This window comes from Zea mays, chromosome 9, assembly GCF_902167145.1.
Source record: "Zea mays cultivar B73 chromosome 9, Zm-B73-REFERENCE-NAM-5.0, whole genome shotgun sequence".
Taxonomy (NCBI): domain Eukaryota; kingdom Viridiplantae; phylum Streptophyta; class Magnoliopsida; order Poales; family Poaceae; genus Zea; species Zea mays.
In genome coordinates, this window is record NC_050104.1 from 2054540 (window position 1) to 2076358 (window position 21819).

Sequence of the window (21819 nt, forward strand, 5' to 3'; positions counted from 1 at the left end):
CGGGCGATTTTATCTCGGTTTGTTATGAAACAGTTTTTGTATTTACGCTACTAAATAAAATCGGTTACGCAATATTCTCTATATATTTATGGATCGAATTTCCGCTGACATGCATACCATGCGATATTATCGGAAACTACCATTTATCGTTTGTGATTTTCTCGTGTATCTCGTTCGCGAAACAGCTCAACAGTTTACGCTAAAAGATGAACCGGTTTATGCTTTTTTCGCAAATGATTTACGCTTTGGTCCGACCGGACCAGAAGACCTGCGGGCTGCCCCAATCCGCTAATTGGCTAGGGCTTCTCGTTACTAATGGAAGCCTTGGACTTCCACTAGCTCGACACTATACACACAAGCCAATCGAATCAATCCAACTGTTTTATTTTACCTTATGCATTAGTTTATTTCAATCCAAAAATCTGGGGCAACTCAAGTTTATATAGGATGATCTGGTATTGCACCCCGATCGAGTAGAGCCATTTTACTCAATATTGTTTTAAGTCTTTATTTGGTTGTTCACATTCTCAATTCTAGTATTTTTTTCGCTATGTTCTCTAACCAGCTTTTAGTATATATCTAGCTACTAGTTGGCGTTTGTACTCATCGTGAAATTTTCAGGGCATATGATCACGCTCAGGGATGAAATTGGTAAGGAAGCCAAGATCATCTTTGAGTGAAAATCCATTGGTGTCTATTTACTTCTCTTGCGGTCGCCTTAATTATTATTTATTTTATTATATTTTGTTTTATCACTTAAAACTGTTTGAGTATGACTTAAAAATTTACGGCGTCATATATTTAAGAACTAAGGAGTACCATATATATGCACGGACACTTATCTATACGAGTAGATGCTTACACGCCCCGCCCTAACTACTTGTATGAGAAATTTCGTAAGAGATTGATGAGACCAGACTAATAACAAAGCTTAAAATTGTTAAAGACTCGTTTCTGACAAGAGCGCTCACAGAAAGTCGTTGAACACAACCAACCAGGTGAGCCACTCTGATTTCCTGATCTGTTCATAGGCAAGACATTCCGGTGCGCATGGCACGTGACGCGATAGGGACATCAATGGAGCTCGGGCCTTCGGCGGCGTCCCTCTGATGGTTACGTTCCGGATGGTATCGAAACGATCTGAAATCTGCAGCGTTTTGAGGACCACATGATCGATCGAAGCTCTGCAGGCTACTACAAACTACAGTCGACGGCGGCGTGTGCGTGTCCCGACGAATAAAATAAACCAGCGGTTTTGACGCCTTCGCCCTTCAATTCGGCGGTGCCCATCAAGCTGGAGCGGTAAATCTTGGCCACCCATAAAATAATGGCGGAAACGGTTCCATTCAAGAATTTGTGCCGAAGGAAACAAATTCCGCAGTCAACCTAGGCTCTGGCTAACCCATGTCCCAGTTCCCACTGTCATCGCCTCTCTCCTTTCCCTCCCTATATATATATAAACCAACCCCCCTGCAGGTTGGATGGAGTCTTCATTTTCTCCATTACGTGTTCCCAGCTGCATGCCGCAAGTGTCAAACTCCAATTAGTCACCAGCCTTGCTTGCTTGCTTGTCCCAGCTAAGCCGAGGACAGGACACGCGAAGAAGAGGAACGATCAGTCACCAGCCTTGTTTGACATCCTGAGCAGCTTCATCTCCTCCTCCTGGCAAGTTTCTTGGCAAGCTGGTGCTCAAACAATGGCGTGTTAATTAGGAATAGGATAGAACAGGATCGTTGCATCACGCAGCCAAGGAGACATGGCTAGGAGCAGAGAGGTGGCGGGCTGGGGCACGGTGGCCGGAGGAGGCGGCGCGGCGGCCGTGGAGAAGGCGGTGCGGTGCCTCGGCAGGGGCGTCGACATGACGGGCGACCTGAGGCTGAAGCACTGCAAGGACGCGGGGGGCTGCCTGGTCGTCCGGAGCGCCGGGAGGAAGGCGGCGGAGAAGGCCGTCGTGCCGGGCTTCGGCGTCGTCGCCGACCTGCCCGCCGACGTCAGGTGCGGCAAGGGCGACCGGATCAGGTTCAGGTCCGACGTGCTCGAGTTCAACAAGGTTGGTTTGTTCTTCCTGCTGCCAAGTTTCTTTCTTGCGTACTGGAGTAGGGAGGGGGTGGGGAAAAAAAACAAACAAAGTCGTCGAAGCTGAAAGCGTAATTTCTTGAGTTCGATTTTGCGATGTTGACCTGGTGGTGCAGATGTCGGAGGCGTTCAACCACCGGAATTCGCTGGCGGGGAAGATCCCGTCGGGGCTCTTCAACTCCTGCTTCGACCTGGAGAGCGGCTCGTGGGCGGAGGACGCCGCCGCCACCAAGTGCCTCGCCTTCGACGGCTACTTCATCTCGCTCCTGGACCTCCGCCTCGACTGCCGGCCGCTCGCCCTCGCCGACCACGTCGTCGGCGACGTGCCGGCGGCATGGGACCCGGCAGCCATAGCAAGGTAAAATAATGTGGGTTTCCAATTCCAAGGGTGCGATGCGAAATCGTCCCCCACATGCTTGTGCCACGTGGTGTGTGAAAAAATCGCACAGCAGCCGGCGAGTTGAAAGCTTCCTGCAATGCCAGGACTTATTAGACCTGTTCAAACCTTCCAGGCCCCCTGAACCGAAAATTGTGACTGTGAGCATGCAGTTTCATCGAGAGGTACGGGACCCACATCGTTGTCGGGCTGGGCTTGGGTGGGCAGGACGTGGTGTACGTGAAGCAGGACAGGTCGTCTCCGCTGTCCCCGTCCGAGATCAAGGAGCACCTCGACAGGCTCGGTGACCAGCTCTTCACCGGGACCTGCACCCTGCCCCCTTCCAACCGCAAACTCAGGGAACACAAATCTAAGGTCAGCGACACCAGACCAGAGCAGCTCAACACCCCCCCTCTCCTATGTTACTCAACTGGACTGCTGGATGTGGATCACAAACAGGTCCCTGAGGCGTTCAATGTGTTCGATGCCCAAGTGACACAGCAAGGGCTCCAAGGAATAATGGCTACTCCAGTGTCCTGCAAAGAGGTAGCTCAGTAATTTTCCACATGTCACAGCTAACAGCGAGCGAGGAGGAGCTGAACTGAACTGAACTGATGCAGGGCGTGACGGTGATACACTCCAAGAGGGGAGGGAACGCGGCGGCGAGCGACCACTCGGAGTGGCTGCTCACCGTGCCCGCGACGCCGGACGCGATAAGCTTCAAGCTCGTGCCCATCACGTCCCTCCTCAAGGGCGTGAGCGGCGTCGGCTTCCTCTCCCACGCCATCAACCTGTATCTCAGATGTCAGTACACACAACAAGATCGAATACACGTATAAAACTTGGATGGTCTGGAAAGCTTGTGCCCATGCCTCTCTTCTGTTCGTTCCATGACAGACAAACCTCCGACAGGCGAGCTGAGGTACTTCCTGGACTTCCAGCACCACAGACTGTGGGCTCCAGTGCTCGGTGACCTGCCACTTGGGCCCTGCTCCAACCGGCAGGCTCCTAGTCCGGCCTTGAACTTCAGCCTCGTCGGTTCCAAGCTCTACGTCAGCTCGAGCGAGGTAAAAATGGCTCGAGAGTGCTTTCGAACACCACCTGAAATCTCATGTGAATAAAAATGAATCTGTCAAAATGGTTTTCTTTTAACAGGTGGTTGTTCCAAGACTACCCGTCACCGGGATGAGACTACATCTGGAGGGCAAGAAAAATAACCGGCAAGTCCATCGGAACTCACTTCTCGCCCAGTCCCTGTCGTTCTTATGGTTCTTTCTTCTGGATGAAACTAACGACCTGGGACCCTTAATTCGTTCGCCAGCCTAGGCATCCACCTGCAGCATCTGTCCAACACCCCAGCGTTCATCGGCGGAACACCGGCCAATGAGCAGCCGCCGGCGGCGGTGTGGCGCGGGTCGGAGACGATCTCCGACGCGCGGTACTACGAGCCGGTCCAGTGGAGGATGTTCGCGCACGTGTGCACGGTGCCGGTGAAGTACGACCCTCGCTGGGCCGGCGCCGGCGCCGGCCCGCCGTCGGCGTACGTCGTCTCCGGCGCGCAGCTCCACGTCAAGGCCCACGACTCGACCAACATCCTGCACCTCAGGCTCCTGTACGCCCGGCTGCCGGGCCACGCCGTGGTGCAGTCCAGGTGGGCGCACGGCGCCGCCACCAGGCTGTCATCGGGCAGAGGGAGCTTCTTCCTGTCCAAGTCGCTGGCCTCGGGCTCCGGCGGCGTCGACAAGGAGCAGCAGCACCCGGGGAGGGTTCACGTCGACTCCGGCGTGTTCGCCGGAGGGCCGCCCGTGCCTGTCGGGACCCAGAGGCTGCTCAGGTTTGTGGACACGTCTCAGGTCACCATGGGGCCGCAGGACAGTCCTGGGTACTGGCTGGTCACTGGCGCCAAGCTGGACGTTGAGAAGGGGAAGATCTCACTCCGCGTCAAGTTCTCGCTGCTCGCTCCAGTTTCTTGACACGCTAGTCTTCTTTCTGCTAGGAGAACACCGCTGTGCAGAAGGCCGAAATTAGGGGGGACTCCTTGCGCAGTGATGAGTGATTGTATCAAGGTCATATTTGATTTTACACAGCCTTCCGTACATATTTTTGCTACTACTTTCTTGTACAATATATTCTTAAAATCCTTCAGATTTTTCATGCAATTATACACATTTGCAAACTAAATAACTTATATCACAAATCCCAAAACATTAAAATCATAATATGAACACATCGGTTACTAACCCATGCATTTGTTTCTTACTGAGCAGAAGTAGAAAGTTCTGTTTCAATACTTGGTTTCAAACAACTAAAGTTTAGTCCCTGTTACATTAGATGTTTGAATGATAATTACAGTATTAAATATAGTTTAATATATCCACTTCGGCACTTCACGTTCGTTGCAACGTACCATGGCATACTATACTCTCTTGTGAGCTTGTGTTGTCACATCGAAATGTTTAGCCGATCGTTTCACAAAACTAGAAATCTATACGGAAAAAATTGCCAACAGGCTTATATACGTATTTCATATAACCATGACTACTTATGTCAGCGTGATCAGTCACAAGCCCACATACGGTTATACGAATCCAGGGTCCACATATAAACCTGGGTGACATGTGAATCCATGCAAAATTGTACGCTGTACAAATCAGTTGGCAGTTGCCAATAAATGTGTACGTAATCAACAGAATTCGGATAAGCCAGAAGCCGTGCTAAAAATTCCAACCAGAACACGGGGCAAATTGAGCAGCGCAAACAAGCATGTGAGAGGATACAATATTCACAACCTGGGCAACGGGTGTCCTGTGTAACTGAGCACTCAAGATACATTGCAGACTGGGCATCCGAAGATCCCCAGCGGCCCCAGCCTATACAAGCATCGGGTGCGCTTCCTGGACAAAGAAACAAGAGGGCGCGCCACAAGGTTAGACACAGGCTCGGTTTCACTCCCACAATGGTCTCATCAGATCCGAGCCTACTCTTTACCCTGATCTAGGTACCGTTGGGTCATCTCACTCTACTATAATTTTAGACACAAAATTAATAGGATAGGAATAGAACAAATGGTGGAACGGAGAAGGATCTATCCAAGAATGCTGCTTCGTGTTAGTGCTGCCATCACTGGAAGTTGCGCATCGACCCAGTTCGTGCTGCGTTCCTGCAGGCATAGAATAGAATCCAATGTTATTTTGGGGAAAAAAAAACAATATCTTTCTGTTGTGGGGTTATGACATTTTAGGCCAGCTTGCAGCGGTGTATAAGACAAAAAATCAATGCTTTCAAAAGATTGTGCAGTATTAAAACAAAAAACTCAGACGGTGAAGGAAAGACCACCCCCATGGTATTTTACTAAGGGCCCTGTGGTTCAGGCCTTAACCCGTGCTTTGAGGCCCAACCCACACAACCAACCCCCAACCCCTTGCACGAGGGCACCCATCTTAGGCCGATTCACCCATGCTGACCAAGGGAACCCGCAAGTGACTTTTCTTTAACTCCGGCCTCAAATTCGCTCCCACGAGAAGTCGAACCCAGAACCTGAGTGAGCACTGAGCAGTGCTACTTAGACCACCTAACCAACTTAACTAGAGGCCCTTTTGCAATTGAAAACAAAGATTCTTCAAACCAAAGATACAGTTGAATTTCTCCAATAAATGTCGAGCTACAAAAGAAGTCATTTTTTTCCGTGTCACAACTGATTACTCCTTTTTCCATTTTAAAGAGTGGCATCCTATGTCCACTATCTCGATCAGGTATGGAAGTCAAAACAAATAGAACAATGATTAATGGAAAAAAGATAAAATCATTTAACTAGATAAGGGGTGGATATAGCCAAGTGGCTCAAGGCAATGGATCAAGGTTCACATTTATCACAGATTGTTGTGCATGGCATGGTAAACATGGTGTACTAAAAATTAAGAGAATATCTGAAAATAAAAGTGAAAATGTCGTGAAATAAAACTAACATTTATGGATAGTGTAAAACACATGTAGGATACTTACTGCTCAACCTCTTCCAACATATGTATTAGGCTACCTATTTTAGGTAGGAATGAAAGTGGGTATCCGAATTGTTAGGATAAATTTAATATTTTAAAATAGATATGTATAAAATTTGATGGTGATCTTTTCTTAAGTTATCAAACACATTATTACAAATAAGAACAAAATTTTGTATAAATTGTTTTATGCATTATTTGCTCCCTATAACAAAAAAAAAGTGAACAAATATATGTATCTGAATCTGAATTTTATATCTATAATTTGAGAACATATGATAAATTTGAGGTTTATCTTTTATGAATCTTTACAAGCTCAATGTTAAAAACAAAAAAATGAATTTGCATAGCATATTATATATCCTATTTATTTGTAAGCAAAGAAAAAAGACCAGAAAATTGATATCTGAATTGGTATCCGTTTTCATCCCTAATTATAGGTACTTAGTACTTACGATCAAACAGTATCCCAAGCATTAAGCATTTCAATAATGGGAAGCCCAAACTTCTATAAAAAATATTGAAGCATTACTAAAAAATGTACCTTCCAGGAAGCAGTTGTGAACTACCAGAGCCTTTCGTACCAAGCAGCTTGGCTCTGGTTTCTTGTTCTTTACTGGCACGCATTGCTGCAACTTCTTTCTCCATGGCTGCAACCTCTCGTCTGACCTTTCTAGCCTCCACTTCCATTGCTTTGGTTAAGGTGTCTACTTTCTTTGCTAACATCTGCCAGACAACAATAGATAAGCAAACTTCATAATAATCAGTATTTAGCTAACTATCCACTAAAGTGAACGAATAAGGAAAGAAATGGACGCATACCTCAATAGCATCATCTTTATCTTTTAGAATCTGATCCTTTTCATGGCATGACTTTCTCAAAGAAATTACCTCTTTTTGCAGCATATCATATAGGAAACCAGAAACTGTCTCAGCTGAGTTTTTATTTGTGGTTTCGTTACTTTTCTCATCTGTGTTGTTGTCTGCCCTCTCATTAGTTCTCTCATCCATATCGCCCTTCCAACTATCACTAGTCTCCTTATCTCTAACAGCATCTGTAGATCTGTTGAGTAAATGAGCTCCACTTCCATGGATTTTTCCCCTATCTAGTGACCTAGTTCCGCCATCAAATGACTTCGAAGTGCCTTTAGCATGCTTCAGGACCAAGCTGCTGTTTGACAAAAGAGATGATCTTGAATGAAAAGACGGAGATCTCCTTGACAATAAGCCATTTGGAGACAATTTTGATATGTTATCAGCCCCACCAAGTGATAACCGGCGGGAAGGGCCATTGCTAAAGCTCTTTCCTTCAGTAGTTGGACGACTAGAGCCACTTGGTGGCCCCCTTAGTCCATCTTCTAGTACTTTCAAACGTAACTGGTATTTTTCCTGAGTAAGGTGCAGATGTTTAGCTCATCTGAACTAACTCATTTAACAAATGTTAGATTACATAATACTACAAAGGCTGTAACAGGTTTCATATACATGTCAAGCTAGAAAGCTAGTAGGCAACCAGGCTGCTCAACTGTAACAAACAAGTTATATACCTTCAGTTGAGCTTCGGATCGTGCTGTACGTTCTGCAACAGCTAGCTTGTCACGAAGTTGTTGCATCTCCCCCTGTAAAAACAAGAAATTATCACAAATGATATTCAACAAAGAAACGTGTCCAACAACGGACCAACAGCTGGTACATTTTGTTTCACCAAAGAATATGCATATTTTTGCAGAGGTGGATGCTACAAAGTACATTGGTAAAGAAAAAGGCCAGTTTAACCATCAGACCTGCAAGAACCTACGCTCTTCAAGCCACTGTTTAACTGGCATCACCTTGTCATTAGAATCTTTCCACTCATTGGCCACAACAGAAGCAACCCTGTTTGCTGTAACTTTTGCACGTGCAAGTTCACGGTCAAGTGTTCTCTTTTCTTCCTAATAAAATCATAAACATAAGCATGAATCAAGTGTTCATGTTGAAAAGGGTAAAAAAATTGACATGGATTTGAAGGCAAAAGAAGTAACCAATCTAAGGATAGTTTGTTACATTTATTTCTTGAAATCTGCGCTGGTAATCTCGAACAACATTAGCCGTTGCACCACCTTGAAGAACAGCTTCTTCCAACTCCCTCACAGTTTGGCTAAGCTTTTCAACTTCTGCAATCTTTTGGCGATGCAGCTTATCTAAGATTTTATTTTCTTCCTGCAGTGCAAACAAATCAATCAATTAGCACTAAACTAATTCAATTGGAATGCCAAGTTGTTGTCTATTGTCTTCTCATGATAGGGAATAAACTGCATGCACCCACTTACATGGCAGATCTCAATTTGCTTGATCAACTCTTGGTTCTTGTTTTGCAAATCGTCAACCATAGCAGCTTTTGCCATAGCAATTTGCACAGTCCTCTCTGCTTCTAGCAGAGCTGCCTCCTTTTGTTTTGTTAGACGATCCAAAGCTCTGTTGTCATCCTGGAGATTTGCAATCTGAAAACAAGATTTAACTTGTCATACACTTCATCCGCAGGAAATACATGACAAATTGGAAAAGGGTAATTAGATCATCGAGGGTGACTGGAGGCGTAAAATATTTGCAAATGTAATAGAAACCTATGAAAGACATCTGCACAAACACAAATAAAGAACCAACCATAAAAGACTAAGTATTACCTCCTGGCGAGAAAGCTTTAGCTCAGCTTCAAGTGGTGCAAGAATGGCTTCAATTGGTGGCATGTCATCATCTTTCTGGGCTGCATGTACTCTCCGCAAAGTTGCTTCTGCTGCAAACTGGGCAGCCAATGCAGCCTTTCTCTCATCATTTATCTTTTTAACTTCAAGGTTCTGCAGGTATTTTTTGGGGGCTTTGTTAATCTCAATCAATCAATAGAGGACACAGGCAAAAAGCAAGTATAAGTTGTGGTACTTTGCTTTCAAGGAGAGATTCTGTCAGCTTGAGTTTCTCAGCCATCTTCTCCAATTCATCTGTAAGCTGCCATCAAAATACAATCTCATAAGAAATAAAAGGGAGTGATTTGCATCCAGGTTTCTTTTTTTACTAAAAAAGTACATATAGCCAGTAATTCAGAAGCATATTTCTTTCAAAGTGAAGAAATTTAGAACCCATATGAGCTGGAACACTTCATCCGTCATTTCATTTTTTTTAATGTGCCATTCCTCCCATGACCCAAGTGCGGAGGCACAAAAGAAGTATATTTCAAAATCAAGTAAATTTAACTATGTCTTAAACCCTAACAGTCACTTTAAGTTCTTGACAACCAAATAATACTCAAAAACATCACTCCATTAAACAAAATTCAATTATAGATTCAGTCTCTCCCAGAAAAGCAACCTTGTGCGACCGGGCAAAAAAACCGAAACCCGAACAACCCGAAAAACCCGAACGACAATTAGGGTAGCGATTCCCGATACCCGAAATTGTCAAGGTAGCCAATATATTCTCTGTCTCTCTCGCAACCCTAGATCCACAATTTACAAAAATCCACTCCACTGGCACCCCACTGCCGCAAGCACGTCACACCACCACCGCCCACCGGCACGGGCCATGACCACACGCCCGACAGCCCTAGACACGGGCCACCTCTAGTCCTCCACAGTCCACAAGCCCGAGCGGCTGAGCCTGACCGCTGGACTACGTCGATCCGATGGACCACCGCCCAGTCGCCCACCGACCACCGCCACCGGCTCCCGCCTGCCAGCTCCAGCAGTCCAGCTTGTCTCCTCTCGCGGCCTCGCCTGCCAACCTGCATGCTGCTCCTGTCATCATGTGTGCTGCGTCTGCAACTCTGCGTGGTGCGTGCTGCTGCTCAGCTCCTGTGTGTGGTTCCTGTGTGCTGCTCCTGTGCTCCACCACCTGCTGACTTGTGTGCTACACTGCTGCTCGCCTGCTCCTTTGCGCAATTGTGCTCCAGGAATCTTCGGCGAAGCCGTTCAAGTTCATGCAGTACTGTTCTGCATATCTAAGTATTTGTGATTTTGCGCGTGCTGTTTGTTGTATGCCTGTTAATATCGGGTACCTCATTTTAACCCGAACTCGAAACCAAAAATTATGATACCCGAAATTTCGGGTTCAAGTTCGGGTTCATCTGCTGGATACCCGAAATATTAAAAAAACCGAACAGCCCGGCCCGAAATTTCGGGTAAACCCGAATGCCCAGCCCTATACAAGACCACTAAACAAAACTATCAATAATTATGAATAACAAAAAAAACTCGGCTGATAGGGGAAAGACCGCCCCCACGGTATTATATTGAGAAGAAGCTCAATCGGAGCCTCAACCGAGCAAGGTCACGAAAGCTAGTCCCCTCGTGCAACATGAAGGACCGCCCCCACGGTATTATATTAAGAAGAACCTCAATCAGAGCCCCGACTGAGCAAGATCACGAAAGCTAGTCCCCCGTGCAACATGAAGGTCCGCCCCCTATAAGCCAGATCTTTACTTGTGCTTTGAGCCCTCCCCCAGCCCCTACACCAGGATCTGCACCCATAGGTTAGTCCATCTCGTGTGCACACAACCAGGGGAACAGCGAGTGACCTTTTTTTAACCTCAACCTGAAATTCGCTCCCACCTGAATTCGAACTCAGGACTTAAGAAGCGCTACTCAGACCACCTAACCAACTCGGCTAGAGACCCTTTCGCATAATTATGAATAACACACCTTAAAAAAACACAGCTCACTTTCTTTGGTATGAAAGAAGTGTACTGAATGTACGTCAAGGCGAAATTACATCTAATTGGAATTATCGGAGTCAAACCAAGAGAAGGAACCCAATTCTGTTATTCTGGTGTTAAATATAATTGTCATTTCAGTTGAAGCATGTCGAACAATTTAAAAGAGGCATTACCTTGGTTAATTAATTAATAAAAGGTGGCAACAGAATATGTAAATTGCAAAAACAGCCTACAAGCATGTGGATTTTAAACTTCATATTGGTAATACTGTGAAGAGTCATAAATGAAGGGAAACCAAGCTCCAAGAAATATATTTGGGGATCTAAGAATATTGTGGAAATATGATGATGCAGCCATGCAGCAGAATGTATATGCCCAAGTGTTTGCTTGGTGTCATGTTAGTTGGAAAAATGGTGTATGAGCTCAGAAGAGGACCCATGGTGGTTTGAGGCTAAAGAAATCATAGTAGAATCTTAAAAATATCTTAGAAACAAACGGATATGAGTTGTACCAACTAAAAAGATACAAGCACTAGACAACAGTACCATGGGGCCATGACATCAGGGTCTACAAGATTCTGAGCCAATGTTTCATTAGCAGAATCTGGCTGTGTTAACCAGATTTGGCAAGCATCTGTTTTCCCACAGAAATTCGACAAGGTTCCCTTGCCAAGTGAAACCATAGTCTATTTTCTTGCTAATGTTTGGACAGCCCATGGGTTTATTGGTAACAAACTTTTGGCAATGTTAATTTTTCTAAGGTTTGGTGTGCCATATTTTGCTTCAAGCCAAATATCATATAATAAGGTCCCAAAAGGGTAAACAGGCCACATGATGGAAAGTCAATGCTGCAGGTAAAAAACTGAGAGAAGGAGATTGTTGTGTAGGCAATGTATTGAGTGAATTATGGAACCAGCCGGTTACAGAATATGTAGGGAGGAGGAGCTCCTATGGCTTATAGAAATAGTGTCAGGAGTGATCTCCTCAATCAATCAAGGATCAGACCTTCCTAATGTGTCTGATGCTGATTGATCCCTACATCAATCAAGGCATCTCCTACCATAACAGCCCTGGATCCTATCTATGCAATCACATGCCATTACAGGAAGGGAATGATGCATTACAGGAAAGGAATGATGCACTACTAACACCCCCCCCCCCCCCCCCGCAGTCAGAGCATTGAAGCCTTGGACGTTCAGATTGGACCGAAATTCCGTGAAGACCGAAGTAGATAGCCCCTTTGGTGAAGATATCAGCATACTGTGAGGATGTCGGAACAAGAAGAACACGAATTTCACCGAGGGCCACGCGCTCGCGAACAAAGTGAAGATCAATCTCAATATGTTTGGTGCGCTGATGTTGGACAGGGTTGGAGGACATGTAGACAGTACTGATGTTATCACAATAAACCAAGGCTGTGCAGCGCAGGGGGACATGGAGTTCCTGAAGTAACTGGCGCAGCTAGGTGACTTCAGCAACGGCATTTGCAACAGCTCGATATTCAGCCTCAGCACTAGAGCGGGAGACAGTGTTCTGGCGCTTGGAGGACCAGGAGATGAGACTATCACCCAAAAATACAGCAAAGGCTGAGGTAGACCTGCGGGTATCAGGACAGCCAGCCCAATCGGCATCTGAGTAGACCAGCAGTTCAGTCTGTGCGGAAGGCCGAAGTAACAAGCCAAGATGAAGGGTGCCGTGCAGTGCACGTAACAAAGAATGCACTTTAGAGCTGCAAGGTGAGGCTCACGTGGGTCGTGCATATCAGGCCGTGTGAAAGTGAGATACTAGAGAGCCCCTGCAAGACTGCGGAAATCTGTAGGATCAGTCACCGGATTACCAATAGTGCCAGACAGCTTGGGATTGACATCAACAGGGGTGGAACAGGGCTTGCATTCAGCCATGCCAGCGCGGTCAAGGATGTCAATCATGTACTGACGTTGAGATAAAAACAAACCAGCAACCGTGTGTTGGACCTGCATCCCCAAGAAGTGGTGAAGTTTACCAAGGTCCTTCATAGAGAATTCCTGCTGAAGTGAGGTGATGAAGCGACGGAGAAGAACATCGGTAGAAGCTGTCAGAACAATGTCATCAACATACAGCAGTAGGTACACCATATCATCTTTGCGGTGATAAACAAATAAAGAGGCGTCAGACTTGGCTTCAACAAACCCAAGAGAGAGCAGAAAGGAGGCAAACCGATTGTACCAGGCTCGAGGTGCTTGATTAAGACCATATAAGGACCGGTTCAGACGGCACACAAAATCCGGATGAGCAGCATCAGTAAAACCAGACGCCTGTGAGCAGTAAACTGTCTCAGACAAAGTCCCATGTAAGAAAGCATTCTTGGCATCGAGCTGATGTATGGGCCAGTTGCGAGAAAGAGCTAAGGATAGGACTGTGCGCACAGTGGCTGGCTTCACAACAGGACTGAAAGTTTCATCAAAATCAATATCAGAGCGCTGTGAGAAACCGCGGAGACCGGAACCGCCCCACGGGGAAGGCGTGCTGGAGGTGATGGAGACCCAAACGCAGCTGCAGAAGTAGCAGTGCAGTCCGCCGGGAGTAGACGATATTATCGAACCGCTGTGGAGGCGGACCAGCAGGGGCATGGTCAGCGGTCGGCGTATGTCCTGGCTAGGTCGTGTGCGCAGGTGATGAAGATGACGCAGAACAGCCCTGATGGGCTGAAGAGGACCCAGGAAAAGCGACGCGTTGGGCGCCTGCCCTGGAGAACTCCCTGGCGCCGGGACTATACGACACCCGGGTGCTGTTGCAAGCGCTGTAGAGCACCCAGGCGATGTGGTCATGTGGGAGGTGTGCCAGGCGTAGGTGGTAGAGGGGCAGGCGTGGCCACACGTGGCAGTGTGGTGGTCTCCGAAAATCCAACAGGTATAGAAAAATGTGTTATTCCAATTGGAGCAGGCACGATAGGGTTAGTGTCGAGTAAAAATTCGAAAGCCTCGACGGAAGGAGGTGAAGAATGAGTGGCAAAGGGAAAGGAAGTCTCATCGAAAATGACCCGGTTGGAATGAAGGTCGAGACAACGATACCCTTTGTGATGGTCGGAGTAGCCAAGGAAGACACACAAGGTGGAACGAGGAGAGAGTTTGTGAGGGGTTGTGGCTGATAGGTTGGGATAACAGAGGCAACCAAAAACTCGTAGATGATCATAGGTGGGTGGACAACCAAAAAGGGCAAAGTGGAGGGTGGAAAAATTTAGAGTTTTGGTGGGTAGAATGTTAAGAATACGAGTGGTGGTGTTGAGGGCCTCTGCCCAGTAAGAAGGAGGAACACTTGCGTGAAATAGAAGTGAGCGCACAGTGTCGTTGATGGTACGGATGATACATTCAGCCTTACCGTTTTGGGGCGATGTGTACGAACAGGACATCCGAAGATGAACACCATGGGTAAGAAAGAAAGTACAAGCGCTGGGGTTATCAAACTCGCGGCCATAGTCGCACTGGATTCCTTGTATGGTGGTGCCAAACTGAGTATGCGCAAAGGAGAAAAAATAAGTGAGGGTAGAAAAAGTGTGGGATTTAAGTCGTAAGGGGAATGTCCACAAATAATGTGAGCAATCATCGGAATGACTAAGTAATATTTGAACCCAAAAATGCTTGGGACGGGTGAGGTCCAAAGGTCACAATGGATTAACTGAAAATTTCGTGTGGCACATGATGAAGACACATGAAATGGAAGACGGGTGTGGCGACCTAACTAAAAATTTCGTGTGGCACGTGATCACTAGCAGTTTTATTACATGAAATCCCGGAATCTGCTAGTTTGGATAGGGCTTCATGACCGGGGTGCCCGAGGCGCTGATGCCAAAGTGACGAGGATGTGGTGGCATGGAAGGTGGAGGCCCGCAGCTGTAGAGGATAGAGCGGGCCGGAGCTGTCACAGCGGACGATCTCTCTACGGGTGCGTAGATCCTTCACAGAGCAGCCAAGAGGGTCAAATTCCACATAACAATTATTGTCAGAAGTAAACTGGCGTACAGAAATTAGGTTCTTGATGAGACTTGGTGAGACAAGAACGTTATTAAGACGAAGGGAGTCAGAAAGAATGGTGGAACCAGTGGAGGTAACGAGAATGGAGTTCCCGTTACCGACAATAATTGAAGAAAGGGATGATGTGAAGGAAATAAATGGGAGTACCAGCATCAGAGGACATATGTGTGGTGGCGCCGGAGTCGAAAAACCACTCGTTTTGGCGCGGTGGTTGAAGTGTCATGGTGCTGAAGCTGGAGAGGAGCGCCTGCTGATCCCAGGATGGAGTGGTGGTAGTCGGAAATCCTGGCGGCGATGGTGTAGACCATGGTTGTTGTGGCGCCCCTGGCCAGGGACCTTGAATGCCAGCGATCAAGGATTGAGGCAGGGGAGTGGCCGACTGTTGATGTGGCGCTGAGGGAGCAGTCGGCATCCTGGGTCCGGGCCACATCTGAATAGACCCGGACCAAGGATTGTAGAAGCTGGGCCAGGTGTTGGTCGATGTAGACCCCGGCCCATGTTGTTTGGTGGGAGGACCAGAGCGACGCCCGCCTTTCTTGCCGCCACGCGTCCCGCACTTGGGGTTGCTGGGGGGATGATGTGGAGGCGGTGGCTCCGGCTTGTTGGTCGGGGGCTTGTCGGTGGTAGTGGCAAGAAGAACAGAAGTTAGGACTATGGAGTGATGCGCAAAGGTGAGCTCCTCAAGCAGCAGATCATTCCGTACCTCCAGGAAGGTGGGGAGAGATCGCCCGCGTCGAAGATGAAAACCAATGCTGGCGAAACGCTCATTGAGACCGCGGATGACGTTGAGGACGAGAGTGCGATCAGGGACCGGCTCGCCGGGATCGCTGAGGGCGTCAGCCATCCCTTTGAACTTGCGGCAGTAGTCGGTGATGGAGAGGTCGCCTTGGCGGAAGTTGCGAAACTCCGCGTCGAGGAAGAGGGCCCATGTCTCGCGATTTCCGAGAAACTGGGACTCAATGGCAAGCCAGGCGCCGCGAGCAGGGACGTCGCAGATGAGCACGGCATCGGCAAGTTCGGTAGTGATGGTGTCAACGATCCACGACTTGACGACGCAATCCATCTGCACCCAATCAGGAGAGGAGGGCACAAATGTGTCGATGAGTACGTGGTCGGTCAGCGTGTACCTGCCGACGACGAGAAGGAAGTAATCGCGCCGTTAGGATCGGACTGGGTGGAGTTAACAGCACCGCCGTCGTCGAGAAGAGGCCCAGCAGCGGCGCGAGCCTGGGCTGCGCACGCTAGGGCAGCACGGATGCGGGTGTCAACAGCGTCGCGCTCCCTGGTGGCTTCAGCGGCTTCGCGCTCGGCCTCGCGAGCCAGCAAAAGAGTCGCGTCGCGAGCCCGTTGGGAGGTGAGGATGCGCAGGTCATCTTCGGGGCCACCAGTGGTGTCCATGGCAGGGACGCTGCTAGAGGCGTCGATGACACCAGCCATCGCGAGATAGTAGAGGTGCAGCGATGAATGTGGGGGCGCGTAGAGGGTTGCAGCGCTGGGGCGGCGCGCTAGAGAGCGAAAGAGTGAGCGGGAAGAACCCGGACTCGTGATACCATGAGAGAAGGAGATGTGTTGTGTAGGCAATGTATTGAGTGAATATGGAACCAGCCGGTTACAGAATATATAGGGAGGAGAAGCTCATATGGCTTATAGAAATAGTGGCAGGAGTGATCTCCTCAATCAATCAAGGATCAGACCTTCCTAATGTGTCTGATGTTGATTGATCCCTACATCAATCAAGGCATCTCCTACCATAACAGCCCTGGATCCTATCTATGCAATCACACGCCATTACAGGAAGGGAATGATGCATTACAGGAAAGGAATGATGCACTACTAACAAAAACAGTTCACGTTATCACAACATTTTATGGGAACAAATTCAATTTGTGAATTTTATGTAGAAAAAATCCTTTGAGCAGCCTTAAAAGAACGAGGTCTTGACAGAACAAGTTTTCTGAAGCAAAAAACAAAAGAAAAGAAAAGGAGATGGAGGAAAGGGATAATCATACATTGCCTCAAGATTGGCAAGAAATTTCTGTCCTGCGGTGACATTAGCCAGTTCAAAAGTCAAAAGCTACCAAACCGAGTAAAACAGTTTACTGTTTCTAAATGCCCAAACACGTCCAAATCTTTGGACTCAAACTACAGTGGCGCACACCAAGGTTTGTTTTTTATCTTTTTCTTCTTTTGAGGAATCTGGTCAAACCCAGCTCATTCGCTCACCACAAGTTGGCTATTTTCCACAATCACCGTCACTTTGAGATGCATCCAAAGGGGATAGATATTCCTAAAATAGAAACAGACTATTCTTCCTTTTTTTTCTCTCACCAAGCTCTCTTTCTCTCGGGATTAAAGACTATATTATCCACACGGTAGCACGATAGATTGTACTAAAGCAATTGGGGATTACCTCCTCGACGGCTTTCTCCCGCGCCCTCTCCGACAAGCGCAGTGCGCGTATCTCCGTCTGTGCCTCCCCAAGCTCCCTCTCCTTGTCTGACACCAGCAAAAACCGCACACAAATAAATCCTCGCTCCAAAACAAAACACTAGATACCACTGCAATGAAGAAAATCAAAGCACGAAATGAACAGACAGATCAATAAACCGACCCCTGAGCTCGTTCTCCAGGCGGGTGAGCTCGACCCTGACGGGATCCGAGCCGTGCATCAGCGCCATGAACTCGTCGGCATCGAGGCTGGCCCGCACAGGTCCCCTTCGGCGCGAGGGGGCCCTGGGCGCCGCCGCATTCCCGTCTTCGCCGCCGTCGGTCATACCAGATCTGAGCCCCCGGCGCCGCGCCTCAGCTCCCCAACCCGCCTCGCGTCCGCCGTCCTCGGAGACACCGATGCCGCGCCTCCGGCGCCGAAATCGAGCAACGGTTTCCGGCGGCTCCCCGGCCCTGCCGGATCAGGGAAACCCTAGCTCCGGCGCCCGCGTGGCCGCGTCACTGTGCCCGCCCGGCGGCTGTGTGCGAGAGTAGAGTGCGTGTCGGTCTAGCTGCTGCGGTTGCGGTTGTCTTGTGGAGCTGTTAAGATGCGGTTTAAAAAAAAACTCGGGTGGCGAAGGAGCAAGGGACGGGACAGGTGGAACTTTTTGGATTTATCTTAAGAGAAAAGAGTACTGTAGTAGGGCTTAGACAGGGATTAGGTCCGAGCTAATCAGTAATCACGAGTTCACGACAGGACTAGACGCATTTCCACGACCCACTGTTTGACTAGGCGCTTTTTTACTGTCGCTTGCAACATAAACAAGGGTTTAAAAGCACGCTTTGAAAGTTTTTTTAATAATGAAATAAGATTTCAGCTTCTACTTTCTTGAGGAGAAAGTAAACAGCTCTTCAAAACAAATAAAGCAAGGTTTCAATTCAACTCCACAAGTGTTCAAACTCCACCTAAAGAAAGGAGGAAAAGAAGCTAAGCTTTAATTCTGTATGTGAATTTTGAATTGAACTTTACAAAAACCTTAATGATTAGGCTATCTCCAATCACATCCCTTATTCCACCTCATATTTCAAACTACACTATGCTAATAGTGTCATTTACAGTGCAAAACAGTGTTTTACACGACCAAATACACGATCGGTTGGATACATCCTTACGAACCCCAACAATGTGCATCCATTCTTGAGGTTTGATCTCGCTTCTTCTTTATGTACTAGGGAACATTATCGAATTCAAACTTTTCCCCCGAAGATAACCTACAAAAAACATGTTAAATGTAGGATTATCAAATGTTGTATTATTTCTATTCAACCACACAACCCAACATAAAACCAATAACTCCTACATATATTTGGTTTCTAAGTTTCGAACATTCAACCAAGAACCAAACATGTTCGTAAAGCTAGAGAGGGACTAAATTTCAGAAGGTTATATAAATTGTATTCTAAATAGATCTTGTAAGGTAGTAATCGAAGAAAACATGTTGTATTGTTTCCATTAAACTAAAAACAACAATTAATGCACCTTACTTGTCAGGGTTTGGGAAAAGTCATACCCTCATATACTAACAAAACATCTTTCAAATATGCCAATAGAAGAAATTACTAAGAGGTTGGCTATTATCGGACGCGTGATGTGGAGGTCGTTCGTCCCGGGACCTATCTTGGCTACCTTAGCTCTAACTAAGGTAGGGGTCCACCAAGCTAGAACACTTGATGTCAGGGGGCAGGTATATAAGGTTGTTCTAGCTACCACATCCAAACAAACGGCTAAAGCCTAGGACTCTAGGGCCTCGGTACACTCTAGAATTCGGGTGCTCCTAGATTTAGCTCTCTCATTCGCTTGGGTGCTATTATAGGCCCTTAGGTCTGTAGGCTTAGGAATTACTACTAATGGCCTTATGGCCAGGTCTCGAGGCCCTCTCGGGCTCGGCCCATCTTGAGGACAGTAAAAACTCTTAGTTCAGCCAATCCTGAGATCAATAAAAACTCTTGATTCAGCCAAGTATGGAAGCAATCACAAAACAAAAATAATATGGTTGGCCCCTACCACTAGGGCAGGATGACCCCTGAAGGTATGGTGTTACGTTCAAACTCTACCCTAGACAACCTTGTGGATGTGGTGGTCGAGATAAGGCTCTCATCCAACACATTGAATGTGATGGATGATGTTATAGTCAAATAGGCACAGTGTTGCCATGACATAGGTAGCAAGTGTACTCAAGACCACTATTATGTATGTGTCATCATCCCTGTAACCACATTTGAACACTCCATAGTACCAAGAAGCATTATAAAGACATGCATCTATGACAAGTCATATCTGCCACTACAACAAAACACCCTCAACATCATGGCATGAGCAAGACATTGGCACTGAGTACGATTGGACAACCATGACAAGATAGGAGCTATTGAGTCTATTAGGCTGGACCTACCATCTAGTAGACATGTAACCCTCTTTATTTCTTTGATCTATGAAAAGAGTGGAGAAACATAGAGAAAAGAATCTAGGCAAGAGAGATTTGATCCGATCATGGTTGAATTTGATCAACTTTTAAAAGGCAGACATAAAGCTGAACTAGAGACCGATTTTTCTAGAACTCTCACTAAAAGCAAACATGGAGGGAGAGTTAGGAGGTCATGGTTCTTAGTTGATATTTGAGCTTATAATCTTCTTGGCCTTTGTGATCATCAATCTATTATACACAAGAGAACATAGGATACTACATGTATCATGATCTGAACCTTTATAAATTGTTTGTGTGCCAGTAGCCAGGTTGCACTTAGGATTAGCATCCATCCAACCTACATGCCTTGCTCTATCCATATACTTTGTCCACTCTTTTTGGTATGCGCAATACCTTGGTGTCGTACCACCATGACATTTAGTGTGCAGGTTGGGGCAAACCCCTTTCTTGGATTTTGGTGCACTTTGATGGGCTATGCAACCATGGAGTCACTATCACATTCAATCAACAAAGCAGTCATTTGTAACACATACTCCACCAACTCTAATTGTGAGTCAAGACACATACGGTGTTGCAATCCTATTTAATTTTGTCGTGTGGTGTTGTAAACCCTAGAATCTAACCTCTAAAACTCTAGACACTTGAGAAATAATAAAGGGGTCATTTTAATTATGTATCTTATTAAAAAGGCATATTTCTTTTAAATAAATACCAAATAAATACATGGAATTGTGATCATGCTAGGACTCCCTTGTTTGTGCACCAAGCTCAAACTTAGGTTTAAAACAAATTTAGCTTAAAATTCAAATTTGAACCCTGAAAAAATATGGGAGAAAAAGAGTTAAAAGAATGGAATGGTAATAATAATAATAATGATGAATAATAATATTATGGCAAGCAGTAGAAGCATTATTCCTATTAGATTTGTGTTTGATATTTGAAGCTGAAGTTCAAACAGGAATTTAAATTTGAATGGAAGTTTTGAATTTGGAAAAGAAAGGATAAAATAAGAAAAGAGAAAAGAGAAAGGAAAAAAAGGAAAAGACCACCTGGGCCGGTTTCCTCATACCTATGCCCAGTTCAAAGCCACCAGCCGCACGGTCCCAGTCGGCCGCTCGGCCCAACTCCCTTCCACGCGCGCCTGTGGCACCCTATCACCTCTGCGTTGACGGGTGGTCTCGCCTCGTCAGAAACCCTTCGCACGCGCCGGTGAGAACCCGGACACCGACCGGTGGGGCCCTGGTGTCATCCACCCATCCTCACACATACGCATCGGACTTCTGCCTCTGTCATGGGGGCCCACTGTCCAGATTCTTCATCTCCACTCAACAACAAACTCCGTCGCTCTGTTCAATCCGCAAAACTCGGATCAAAGCCGGTAGGATTCCCTAGATCCGCCTCGGACTCTCCTTGCTCCTATATATGCCTGCCGCGACCGCGCCTCCGTTGTTCCGCCTTGCCCACCCCATAGCTCAGCCCTTGACCTTGGTACGCCATTGTCGTTGGTGGGAGTAGCCGAAGCCGCGAAGCCCATGATCATGCCCACGAAATTCATGTGGCCTCGGTAAGTGGCCGTGGGAATTCACCTACAAGTTTGGGTGCTCGACTTGAAGACCGCAGGCAGGGAACAGGGGTGGCACTGGAATTTCTCGCCGGAAGGCGGGCATTGCCCTGTTTCTGCCTTTGCCGTGGTTGGGATTCTCTGCTACGTTAAACACCGGTGAGTTGTCCCTAACCTATTCGCAAGAAGCTCTATGTTGTGT

At 47.0% G+C, this 21819-nt stretch overlaps 2 protein-coding genes across 2 annotated transcripts; one reads left to right on the top strand and one right to left on the bottom strand.

Moving 5' to 3' along the window:
- The first annotated feature begins 1511 nt into the window (after window positions 1-1511).
- LOC100192049 (MACPF domain-containing protein) lies at window positions 1512-4596 on the top strand. The gene is made up of 8 exons (NM_001365510.1): window positions 1512-2050; window positions 2193-2434; window positions 2626-2827; window positions 2912-2998; window positions 3073-3256; window positions 3350-3519; window positions 3608-3672; window positions 3774-4596. Exons 1-8 carry the CDS (start codon window positions 1757-1759, stop codon window positions 4423-4425), a joined length of 1896 nt encoding a protein of 631 aa, NP_001352439.1. The 5' UTR covers window positions 1512-1756; the 3' UTR covers window positions 4426-4596.
- A 602-nt stretch (window positions 4597-5198) lies between these two features.
- On the bottom strand, window positions 5199-18137 carry LOC100304320 (Microtubule-associated protein 70-1). Its single transcript, NM_001165761.1, has 11 exons — window positions 17755-18137; window positions 17554-17639; window positions 9367-9432; window positions 9114-9284; window positions 8760-8930; window positions 8494-8649; window positions 8235-8381; window positions 7998-8069; window positions 7273-7839; window positions 6995-7176; window positions 5199-5612 (listed from the first exon to the last, which is right to left on the bottom strand). Exons 1-11 carry the CDS (start codon window positions 17915-17917, stop codon window positions 5573-5575), a joined length of 1821 nt encoding a protein of 606 aa, NP_001159233.1. The 5' UTR covers window positions 17918-18137; the 3' UTR covers window positions 5199-5572.
- Window positions 18138-21819: the final 3682 nt, after the last annotated feature.

Excerpts from the sequence above, each read along its gene's own strand:
- LOC100192049 (NM_001365510.1), top strand. The coding sequence starts at position 1,757 with ATGGCTAGGAGCAGAGAGGTGGCGGGCTGGGGCACGGTGGCCGGAGGA. Across the intron at positions 3,520-3,607 it reads TCTACGTCAGCTCGAGCGAG|GTGGTTGTTCCAAGACTACC; the intron begins GTAAAAATGGCT and ends TTCTTTTAACAG. Across the intron at positions 3,673-3,773 it reads GAGGGCAAGAAAAATAACCG|CCTAGGCATCCACCTGCAGC; the intron begins GCAAGTCCATCG and ends TTCGTTCGCCAG.
- LOC100304320 (NM_001165761.1), bottom strand. The coding sequence starts at position 17,917 with ATGACCGACGGCGGCGAAGACGGGAATGCGGCGGCGCCCAGGGCCCCC. Across the intron at positions 9,285-9,366 it reads AATCTCTCCTTGAAAGCAAA|AACCTTGAAGTTAAAAAGAT; the intron begins GTACCACAACTT and ends AAATACCTGCAG. Across the intron at positions 8,931-9,113 it reads TAAAGCTTTCTCGCCAGGAG|ATTGCAAATCTCCAGGATGA; the intron begins GTAATACTTAGT and ends TCTTGTTTTCAG.